Raw genomic sequence first — 11,388 nt, 5'->3', positions numbered from 1 at the left:
CGGACAACTCGTCCAGCCGAGCCTGTAAAAGAGGGAAAGGGGCGAAAGGCAGATTTGCACTCTGCTTGACCGGAGAGTCAGGCACAGGCACTGTCCTAAATGGTTCTGATCCCCCTTTCCTGCCGCGAGCCGCTTCATTCCATTAAAAAAAAAAAAAAAAAGACTAAGCCCCTCTACTGCCCCGACACAGCGACCTTGCGACGACTGCTGAGGTCCCAAACACCTGGGCCACAGCGACAGAAATCCCCACTCTCCTCTGCCCAGACTAATTCCCGAAAGAGCGATCCCGAATCCAGCCATTTTCTACCGAGAGCAGAAGGAAATTGCTAACTAAGTAACTAACCAAATACGCGACTTGTAAAGATTTGGGGGCGCCCGAAGCCATCAAGGTCTCCCCCAACCCCCTCGGCCTTCCTAATCCCTCAGAATGTTCCCGAGTCCTTTTCCCTCAGTACATTGCGGCTGTTTACACACTGAAATCGAAATCCAGAGAGACGTGTTTACCTTATTAAAAAGACTTCTCTATTGAGCTAGGGCGGTGGGCCAATACTCAGACAGGCCGGGCAGCTCTGGCCCTGGTCGCAATCCGGAGGACTAAATGATCGAACTCTGGCTTTCAGAACATTTGAATAAACTGATAGATCTATAAAGGTCGAAATCTGTGCCCTGGGAGGGCTAGCCCAGCCCCAAATCTGACGAGCTCATGTCCTGGGTAGAGTTCTGGGAGTTAGCCCCAGAAATTCTGGCTATCTAACCCCTTGCGTGCCCCAGACGGCGAATAAATGAATGAATGCTTCTCAGGCTGACTTTCCAAGAGGTGTTGCCCCTAGATCTTTGACTTCCCTGCAGATGTATCCATCTCTTAAAAAAAAAAAAAAAAAAAAAAAAAAAAAAACCAACAACAACCAACAAAAACGCAATAACGTCCCAGTGGCATTTTTATGGTGGTGTTTGTAAAGCCTTCTGGATTAGCTTTAAAACCCTGAATTCTATGGTGGCTGGAGAAAGTCTATTTATACCATCTTGCTGCATTTCCGGAGGCTGCTTATAAGATCAGTAAAACCCTAGCGAATGTATGCAAGTCTCAGCAATATCCTGGTGGTGTCAGCGATATCAGTGGCAGTAGCAATTACCTTCAGTGATCAAGCAGGAACTTTGTTAATCTCTTTCTATCCCCCCTCCATTTTCCTATCTCTCTTTTCATCCTCCTCATCTGGAGAGATCTGGTGGGTCCATATGGATGTTTACAAACATCGTAAGTTGTATTTATATGGATATATAGAGATATACATATATTTTATATATTGTGTGCAGCCGCATTTTATTTTTTTATGGGACGGAGCTAAAGTCCTCGTGCCTATTTCCAGAACAAAACCTCTCCCTGGAAAGTTTCACCAAAAATAAATAGGGACTGGGATGGAGCAGCCAAAATAGGATCTTTTCCCCCACTTATTTTAGAATGGAGGCCAAATGAAAACAATGGGGAGAGAGAAAGAATCTGGGGTTTAAAACTCCGTGGGAGAAAGTCCTGATTTGAGGTAGGGCGTTTGCAGTGAAAGCTTTAAATAAGGTATTTGTTGGAATATTGTGAAAAGCAGAGGCGCGGTGTGACTTGGCTATCTCTGGAAACATTTCCATTTTATACAAGCCTTTTCAATCCCTCCAGCACCCTCCACTCCTCGGGGTGAGAGTTGGGATTTGGGGTGAATTGTCATTGTTTTCGTGGTTTGGCCTAAATTCTCGATAGGATTTTCCCAAGACCAAGTGAAATTCTCATTTCTCGGGGTAAAAGGGAAAAACGTTATGTCCTTGTTCCCGTTGTGACTAAACCGGAAAAAAAAAAAAATTTTTTTTAATACCAGAACTAAAACAAAATTGAAACCCAGCGTATTCTAGAAGGCTGATGTGTGATAGGTTGGCAGGCGACCAATTTGTTTCACCATCCAGCTTTAGGTGTTTTTCATGAATCAAAACCAATACACACGCACACCAGGAAACTGGTGTAACCCACACAACAAGCAAGCGGGGTTAGACCACAGCACGAGGCAGACCCCAGGGGCTCCCTCGGAGGCCAGACGCCTCCCCGGGCTACCTCTCAACTCTCGCAAAGCAATTGAGGGAAGAGGGAGAGAAAGGCCACTTACCTCGAAAATGCTCTTCAAAAGGGGAGAGGCTATCCCTGGGATCTGCCCGGGGCTCCAAGGACCCCAGACTCTGCCCGCTATTCCTCGGTCTCGCCCGATGAAATAGTGACAACTCCAGCGAGTCCACAGTCAGGCAGGGCCACGGCCACGCCACGCAGTCTCCTTCCCATCAATAGGAGCAATAAGTCAGAGGCTGCTCATCACACAGGTGCGGGGCCCAATTGCACCCGACCATTCCAGACAGACCCCAATTTCTCTAGCCACCGACACCAGCTACGTCGCTTCTGCAGCTCAGAGCCGGCCCTGGGCCGCCCACGAGCCCCGGAGCTCGCTCTCAGACGCCAAGATCCAAACGATGTTGGCTACCCGACCCCCTCCCCCTCCCAGAACCATTGTTTGGATTCCACGGGCCTGAGGGACCTCAGTTTGGGGGAGGAGGCAGCCGTGCTATTCACAATCAGTCCTCTCCAAGCCATGCAACCGGTTTCCAGAAATGGGTAGTTAGGGGTGGGGGTGGGGGTGTCCAGGCCATCCAGGGGCCCGCAGAGAACCAACTGGGGTGGGACGTGCTCCAGAAATGACCAGGTGCCCACCACCTCTCTGACTAGGCCCATCCTCCCTCCCCCCTCCATTCCCTCACTCCAATAATTCCTCCAAGGGGAAGTGAGAAGCCACTCTCGCCAAGGCTCGGCTTCCCCTTGGCCGGGGACGCTCGCCGCTACTGCTTTTGGCCACAGCGTGGCAGCAGCGAGCCCCGAGCGAGTCGCCATAAATAATCGCACCCCCCTTGCTGCAGTTGCAGGGGAGCAGACACCGCAGTGCCATGCAAATACAATTCTTTAGCAGCCGACGGAGCACAAACAACGCCGGTGTTAACATTAGGAGTGCGCGCGGCTCCTTCTGAATTACGGTAATGAATACCAAGATAATCCCCAAGCCCCAGCCCCCCGCACCGCTGCTGGCTGAGGACTTTGCCTCTCCTCGCCTCCGCGGCTCGCAGACCCGGGGGCGCCCTGGACCACCGAAACACGCGTGCGGATGTTCGCAAATCGGTTACGAAAACATAGCCCTCTCAGCCCTCCCCGGGTCTCGATCTGTTTGCCTTTTGCCTGTGAACTCTACACACACACACACACACACACACACACACACACCCCTTTTTCTTTTTCTTTTTTTTTTTTTTTAAAACATAATCTCTTCCCCTTACAGTCAAGTACAAGTCCTCGGTCCTAAACTAAAAGAAATTCGCTTAGGATTCAAAAGGAGTAGCGAGCTTCCAGACTGTACTACACAGACACCCAGAGATATAATACGGAGGTGGACACACAGTCACTCAACAACAGCCGTGGCCCCCAAACATCCACGCTGCAGTATCTGCTCCAAAGCACCCCAAAGCGCTCTCGGCCACGGTACAAACCGAACCATTCGAAGAGAACCATCTCCACCAGCAGCGAAACTTCCGCCAATTAACACGTAAGCCTAGTCCCCCAAGTCCCCCAAATTCCAAGCACAAATCCATTTCCTCTATTCTCCCATTTCAGACCTCTCTCCTGGAAATCCCGTACCAAACGAGAAGCTGCTAATGGCAAGAGGGTTCTCTCAGTTTGTAAGTGTCTCTCTTTTATTACTTTTCCCCTGGCAAACTGAATTCACTCCAAATTAAGGGGCAGCTCGCACCCAAATAAAAACCGGCCCATTTAATTGTTTTTCCCCCTTTTTTTTCCCTCCCCTTCCTTTGCCGGAAATAGGTTCCTTCGTTGTTTTGGGGGAGGGGGTAGGAGAGGGAAGGCGGGAATCCGAATTAAAATGAATCACCAGCACCAGCACAGGATTTTTTTTTTTTTTTAAATACTCTATGAGAAAAAAAGCCCGTAACCCCAAATCGTGGGTCCCTGCGAAAAATCACAAGCCTCTGGTTCAGGGGACAAACACTGGTAGTTTGAGTGGCTGAAGGCGAAGGCTTCGGCTCTTGCTGCTCTGGCAGTGCCAGGATTCTGAGCCTTGCCCATAGCCAACCAGATGCGCAATCTCGTAGAACTAATCTATGTGTGTACAGATGTGTGGGACCCATATAATAATATACAAGGTAGATGTGCCTCCCCACTCGGACACGCAAATGTGTAGGGATCTATGTGTGGATGTCTCCGTGGGTATGGATGTCTGTCTCCACATCTGTGTCCATTTATGCTCTCCGAGATCCCTCCCGCCAGGGTCAGCTCGAGGGCTGCTAGGCTACCTCTCCGCGTCTCACCTTTAGATTCTGGCTTACAGGAAGGAACTCCAGTCATTCTGACAGCTGTCGCTTCGGTTGCTGCTCGGGAGACGAATCGCTCTCCTTTTGGTGCCAGAAGAAGCAGGAAATTAGCCAGGTTGCGAGTCGAAAATCGGCCAGTCGGCAGCTTGGATCCAGCGTGCCCCACCTTCCCTTCCCCCCGGGCTCCGGGCAAGGGCCCTGCCGGCAGGTCGGGGCTTGGAGGCGGCCCCTGCATCCCCTCCTTCTCCGCTCCCCATTGCCTTCCAAAGAGCAAACGCTATAGGGACTGAAAAGCCCGAGATCCGAAGCAGGACCGAGCTCAGCAAAAGAATGCAGCTCTATTCTCGCAAGGGAAATTATAAAAAAGTTCATGTTCACGGTTGCCATCCACATGACCGACAGCGGCCAATGGAAACCCCGAACAACTCATAAAGTTGTATTGCAAAGTTGTAAATTTTCATAAACAACAACGGATTTATGGCCTTTTCCTCATCACTGAGAAGAGGCAGGTCTTACAGAGGCGCCATCTTACCAGAAAGGCAGCCCAGGAGTGCTAGGCTGGGCTTTTTGCAGCCCCACTTTGCCCTCGTTTTCTTGGAGGAGCGATTAGACGCTCTCCAGCCAGGAGGAGGCCGCGGCGGAGGCCGCTTGGCAGAGGCAAGCGGAGTCGAGCTCTGGGCCTCTAGGTCAGCCCTGAGCTGCCTTCCTCCCCCTCCTTCCCTCTCGGCCTGCCTTCATCCTCTTTCTCCCCCTCTCTTCCCCGGCTGCAGCAGAGTTTTAGTGAATTTCGATTTCCTAGGAACCCTTTTTTCTTCCCCACGAGCCCTTTGCCGCAGCAGCCCCCGGGGTGGGATGAGATGGCCTAGAACGGACTGGGCTGGGCTGGAACGGGACTGGGCGGGATGGGGGAAATCACAATCAACAGCAGGGCCTGCCGCGGACAGCTCGACCATCGGGCCCCACTTTTTTTTTTTGTCCTGCTTGCGGTCTGGACCCTGCACCTCCCCCAGAGCTGGAATCAGATTCTCGGGGAGACCGATTCAACCCGGCTGGACCCGGCTTCCGAGCGGGACAGAATCTGGAGCTGAGCCGAGGGACACTTGTGGGAAATAGGGCAAAGCCAACTTGGCGAGGGAGGTTCCCTGCCTCCACCATCCCCAGGATCCTACCCCGAGAAAGGTGCAGTTTGGGGAGGGGGTCCTCGTATAAAGGACAGGCCGAATATTGGCAGATGGAAGTGTCTGTTCGTGTTCACGTGTGTCCGCGCACAAACACGTCTCCACACACGCGTGAAAATAGCCCAAACTTGTGTCCTAATGTCACATGCCCATATCGTTCAGGCGATATTCTCCCTCTTCTCCGCACCCAAACCCCTTTATTTCCCCCCAGTGCTTTTTATGGTGCCTGAGCGCGAATAAAGAAACCAAGTCTATTGTCACCAAGCATATATTTTATTTTTTCTATGTAACATAAACCACATTTGCGGGGGGCGAGACTGGAACAGTCACCTCCGCGGAGTTCACACACACACAGTTGGGACTCTCAAGACCTACGTGGACGGCAGAGCCAAAGTTGACGGGAACACGAGGGAACACCAGACACGGGGTTAGGTTCAGAGGCCGAGACCGAGACTGGGCAGCCTCCACGGGGCGTTAGAGCTGCCCTGCCCGCTTGCCTCGCTATGGGAGTTAGCAACAAAACACCACTCTACAAAGGTATCCCAGTGAATGACACACAGCCTTCCCGAGTCAGGGCAAGGTATTACAAATAAGCTTCAAGACAATATCAATGGCCCCCAAAACTCCATATATACAGGATTTGTTATCGTAGGAAAAGTCAGGGCAGCAATATTAAACACTAGGTGAGGGGCAAGACACAGAGCGGGGTGGAGAGGTGAGAAGGGTAAGGAGAAGGTGTATATAAGTACGGGGGACAGGGAATGGTCACTTTCGCCAGAAACTTGGTTCAGAGGATATTGCAGCCCTTGGAAGGCAGGCCAAGCAGAAGCCTAATGGGGTGCCAGTCGAGGGGAAAAGGGTGCCCTCCTTGCCTCCTCCCCCAAAAAGCGGAGGTATTTTCTTCTGCACTCGGAATGGTCAGACAAGGAGAGGAAAGCCAGTTTGCAGCATATGATTTCATTTAGAATCGCTTTGGAATAAATATATTATTATTATTATTATTATCATTTTCAATTTAAATAGAAGCCACTGAGCCCTGGTCCCCAGTTCTCTGCCCAAGCTACGAAGAAGCGCTCCAGTCAAGTGGACTAAAAGCTTTTTTGAAAATATTATACTTTTTTCCCTTTTTTTCTTTTTCTTTTTTTTTCTTTTCTTTTTCTTTTTTTCTTTTTTCTTTCTTTCTTTCTTTCTTTTCTTTTCTTTTTTTTTTTTTTGTCAGTCATCTTTAGCATCTAATCCTTCTCGGATTTCTAAAGTACAGTCTCAATGAAGGAGCTAGGTAGGTGAAGCAAAAAAATAGGTAGTTTGGAAATCAGATAGGTAGTACAGCTCATTGCTGGAGTGTAGTGGTTGTCTAGGTGTGTGTGTATTTATGTAATTGTGTTTTTGTGAGTTGTCAGAACGTCTCTTCCTTCCCCACCTTTGCTCTTATTGCCCTTTCAGGAAGGAAAATGAAAGAGACGGTTCTGAATTGTGAAACGGAAGCCCCCAGAGCTCTGGGTTGGCATAATTAGGTAGTTTGGTGGGCGCTTGGACGCCCTTGCCCTCTTCATCAGGGGGGTGACCGAGCCCAAGGACTCTGTTAGGTAGTTTCTCTGAGCGCCAGCGCTGTGTACCCGTCGGGATCCCTCGGCCAGGGGTAGGGATAGCAGCCACGGGGCCGAGGGCACCGACTTGGCAGGGGGGCCCGGGCCTGTGCGGGCTCAGGGTAGAGGAACTCAGCTAGGAAACTCCAAGGGACCCAGGGAGGAGAAAGAGGGGGCAGGGGAAGGGAAGAGGAAGAATAGACTAGATACCTCGGCCTTCCTGGATACCTCAGCACCGCCAGTCTTAGGAGCTGAGCTAGAAGGGAGGAAGGTTTGGGGGTGGGGTGGGGGTGGGGATTGACTAGGGAAGGGTTTTTTTTTTTTTCTTTTTCTTTTTCTTTTTTAAAAACAAAACGGATAAGTCTCTTAAAGACGCTTTTCCGACTGTCACGTGCATCCCTCAGACTCCACAGCTCGGCTGGGCGGCTCGGGCTTCTTTCAGCTCCGGCCTCATTCCTCCTCCTCCTCTTCCTCCTCCTCCTCCTCTTCTTCCTCTTCCACTTTCCCAGCCGAAGGGGTGGTCGAGGCGCTCTCGGCGGCGGCCGGGGCGGCAGATCCCTCGTCCTTGTGTTCTTTCTTCCACTTCATCCTCCGGTTCTGGAACCAGATTTTGATCTGCCTCTCGGTGAGGCACAAGGCGTGGGCGATCTCGATGCGCCGCCGCCGGGTCAGGTAGCGGTTGAAATGGAACTCCTTTTCTAGCTCCAGGGTCTGGTAGCGGGTATAGGTCTGGCGGCCCCTCTTGCGATCCGGACCTGCGAACAGTGTCGGGCACGAGAGAACACCCCCCTCGAGGGGATTAGTCGGGGAGCCAGAGGACAAGTTCCTTATTTTCCCCAGGCGCCCGGACCCTTTAGCCCCCACCCCCTCTTTCTCTCGCCTCTCCCGCCCGGCTACTCGACCTCCCTCCCCTCCCCCCCAGCCCCAGTCCCAGCCAGTTCTCCAATTACTGCTGCCCCCACTTGTCTATGAAGTTGGGGAGGGTGTCTGGATAATAAGAGATTTTTAAAAACAGATCTTTATGGGGGTGGGGGTGGGGTGGGGGAGGAAACATCAAGTCCCTGCCAAACTTTAGAAGGCTTTTTTTTTTTTTTCCTTCCAGCCGGCTAAGTTTCCACAATGCCTGTTCTGACAAAGGGAAGTTAGCAATATATAGACTGGGGGCAAGTTAGGGGAGTTTATCTGCTTTTCCAGTCGAAGAGAGGCCCAGCAGCAGCTACCCGGAGCCAATGCACATATCTGCCGGTTACTGCCTTGGACGTCTTCTCCGTTCCCTCCTGGACCCCCAATCGTGCCCAACTCCCAAAGCGGCTTCCCTGGCCAAGTGGGCATCTCTCCCCCATCCAGATCGCCTTGGATCCCATGTCTTCTCGTCCCCTCACCAGTACTCCCCCGTTCCCCTCCGCCTCCCTCTTCCCCTAATCCTCCTGGAACGTTCCCCCCCAAATCTCCCCGAGCTCCAGGTGGTGTGGGCGGGGGAGGGGCGAGGGTGGCTCAGGAGCTCTCCTCTCTCCGTGGAGGAAGAAAAAGAAAAAGAGAGAGGGGGGCGGAAGGAAAAAAGAAAAGAAAATGGCGATCGAATACACTTAATGTTAAAAATTCCAAAGCAAACGGAGTTAAATAAATTTACGAGGATAGAAGCCATTAATTGGGCAATAAAAAGTTTTATGATACTCATTTACATACAATGCTACGGGCTCTCTACGCAATGGCGCCTCTGCTATAATTAAAACCATGGAGGCTGGCTCTGACAGGAGTCACTTTGGCTCCCCGTTTGCCTGCCTGCCTGGCCTCTGTTCTCCAGCCCTGCCTTGCCCTCTTATCTCCCCCTTGCTGCTTCTCTCTTGTCTGTCCTGTCCCCTTCACTCTCCTGTCCCTTCCTGCCCTGCCCTGTCCTCCTCTCCTCCTTGTCCTGCCTTCTCGTTCCCCTTTCCCCTCTTCTGCCTTCTCTCCTTCCCTTCCAGGCCAGCGCTCCCCTGTCCTCCCCTGCCCTAGCCAGCGCTCTCCTGTCCTTCCCCTGCCCTAGCCAGCGCTCTCCTGTCCTTCCCCTGCAGGCCGGTCGTCTCCTGCCTCCTCCTCTCCTCTCTCCTGCTCGCCTCGTGTCCGCTGCCCCTACCTGAAGACCTCATCCAAGGGTATATCCGGAAATTGGTGTCTGCCTGGCTGTGCAGGGCGCTCGCCTCGGCTTTCTCACAGCTGCCTTTCGCTAGGTCATTGCAGAGGACCGGGATATTCTGGTCGAAGGACGAGCAGTGCAGGTTGTAGGCGTCTGAGCCCAGGCCGTATCCGGACGAGAAGGGCCCCGGATAAATGGCACTGTTCACATTGTACACGCCGGGCACGGAGGAAGCGAAGGCGCCCGCGCCCGGTCCGTAGCCGCTTCTCTGAGAGTTGGTGGCAAAGGAGCAAGAAGTCGGCTCTGCATTTTGGAACAGAGAAGCCCCCGCCGTATATTTGCTAAAAAGCGCATTCACATAATACGAAGAACTCATAATTTTGACCTGTGATTTGTTGTCCGGCAGGCTCCCGTGTCGGTTTTACGAGGTAGCGTGATATATGGTAACATTACACCCCCAGATTTACACCAAACCCCATTTTCTTTTGGACGGAGCTTGCCTCCAGCACGTGACCGGTCATATGACGGTCTCCGCCAATCTCCTCCTCCATCACAGGTGGTAGAGCTCAGGGTGACTCCAGCCTCCCTCCTAGCATGGCAGGGGAAGAGGCTCAAACGGGGGAGGGAGTGTGTGCGCGCTCTGTGCTCGTTGCGCCCTGTGCCCTACTGAAGCTGTGGGCCCCTGGAGGCCGGGGCGCGCGCGCGCCCTGGGGCCCCGGGACTCCCTGTACGCTTGCACCCCTGCTAAGGATAGCCACGGGCAGCGGCGAACTTCTCCCCTCCTGGAGCGGTCTCCGAGTCTTTCCCACCCCGTTACTCCCACCAGCCGCCCCTCTTCCTGCTCGCAGACGGTCGTCTCCCCTCGGCCCACTTTCTCCTCCCTGACTCTCCAAGCTTCCCTCCCACCCTTTCCCCTCCCCGAACCCTCGCGGGGCTGGATCTGGACGGGCAAGGTGCCGGCCCGGGTGCCTTGGAACCGTGACTTTGAGGGGCCCCGTGTACGACCGCTGTCTGTCTGTCGTCTTTATTAATTCATTCTCCCAAATTGCCCGTTACGAGCAGGGTTTTGCCTCTCGGGGCTTGCCAAGAAGGCACAGTCGCTTCCAGATGCAGTTAAAATTAAATTTTAAAACAAAACAAGTCACCACATTAAACTGGAACCATGTGTCCCAAGTGAAGTAAAAGTTTCAGAGAATCTCTGACTCAGCAGTTGTGGCATTAATTTTCCCCCCAAAGGAAGAAATGAAATATCCCTATATTAAACGACTCTAATGTGCAAAACGGATTTCCCAAACCCCGTTTTTCCCGTCTCTCTATTTTGCACCCGACTCACTCCTTGGTCACTGGGGCCACCTTACTCCAGAAGCCGCCTCTCTGGAAGGAGAGACCACCTTTGTGCCCATCCACTCCCTTTCCACTCCAGTCTAACCGGCTGGCCTGACTGGAGAATTTAGGGTCTCCACGAAGCCAGTTTTAACGTGCCTTTGTTCTATGACCAGGACCCTGCAATCCTGGGGCTAGGGAGGCAACACTTACCATAACCCCTTTCACATAACCTTCTCCCCTCCCTCCCCTTCTCCCCTCACCTTCCGAGCTAGGCCATTGGCCTCGGGCTCAACAGCCTCAAGGACAAATCGGAAAAGCAAATTGAGTTAAAGAAGGATCCCTTCGGCCACCTCAGCCCCGCTGCCCCACATTGAATCTGTATTGTGTAAATATGGTCACGTACTGTGACAAGAGCACAGGTCTAGAAAACAGAAATTAGAATTGAGGTGACTTGTGTCCTTCTCAGGAACTTCAGAGCGCTACCTCTTTGAAGAATCAGTTTAAATAATGAGGGAGGGAATGGGAAGCGTAATATGCAAAGCCTTGCTTTCCCCCTTCTCAGCTGCTTTCCAGATTGTTTTTCCCAAGCCCCTACACGGTCACAAACTCAGGCCAGCGCACATACACGCTTACCTTTCCCGGGCTCCGCTGCAAAAGGCCACCTTTATTTCCCCCCATATACCCCCCTCCAGTCAAGCCAAGCAAGCCCCCCCCCCCCCCCCACCCCCCCCCCCCCCCCCCAGGCCAGCCTGCCTTCCAACAATGGAAATGCCTCTCCATTGAG

General features: G+C 52.5%; 1 protein-coding gene and 1 long non-coding RNA gene across 3 annotated transcripts; one reads left to right on the top strand and one right to left on the bottom strand.

Moving 5' to 3' along the window:
* The first annotated feature begins 4 nt into the window (after positions 1-4).
* LOC116419603 lies at positions 5-4,515 on the top strand. Of its 2 annotated transcripts, XR_004229853.1 has the most exons (3): positions 5-3,054; positions 3,354-3,750; positions 4,416-4,515. It is a non-coding gene; the product is annotated as an uncharacterized LOC116419603 (long non-coding RNA). The 2 variants fall into 2 exon arrangements; XR_004229852.1 differs by having other exon boundaries at positions 5-3,750.
* Positions 4,516-5,828: 1,313 nt separating this feature from the next.
* Positions 5,829-9,863, bottom strand: HOXA7 (homeobox A7). Its single transcript, XM_003772075.3, has 2 exons — positions 9,279-9,863; positions 5,829-7,917 (listed from the first exon to the last, which is right to left on the bottom strand). Exons 1-2 carry the CDS (start codon positions 9,652-9,654, stop codon positions 7,613-7,615), a joined length of 681 nt encoding a protein of 226 aa, XP_003772123.2. The 5' UTR covers positions 9,655-9,863; the 3' UTR covers positions 5,829-7,612.
* Between the last annotated feature and the right edge of the window lie 1,525 nt (positions 9,864-11,388).

Source organism: Sarcophilus harrisii, chromosome 5, assembly GCF_902635505.1.
Source record: "Sarcophilus harrisii chromosome 5, mSarHar1.11, whole genome shotgun sequence".
NCBI lineage: Eukaryota > Metazoa > Chordata > Mammalia > Dasyuromorphia > Dasyuridae > Sarcophilus > Sarcophilus harrisii.
Note: the sequence above shows the minus strand (reverse complement) of the source record. Positions and strands in the feature narration are given on the sequence as shown.

Bases quoted from the DNA above. Each gene is read 5' to 3' on its own strand.
- HOXA7 (XM_003772075.3), bottom strand. From the start codon at position 9,654: ATGAGTTCTTCGTATTATGTGAATGCGCTTTTTAGCAAATATACGGCG. The intron at 7,918-9,278 runs GTAGGGGCAGCG...CACTGTTCGCAG, and splicing joins CCCTTGGATGAGGTCTTCAG to GTCCGGATCGCAAGAGGGGC.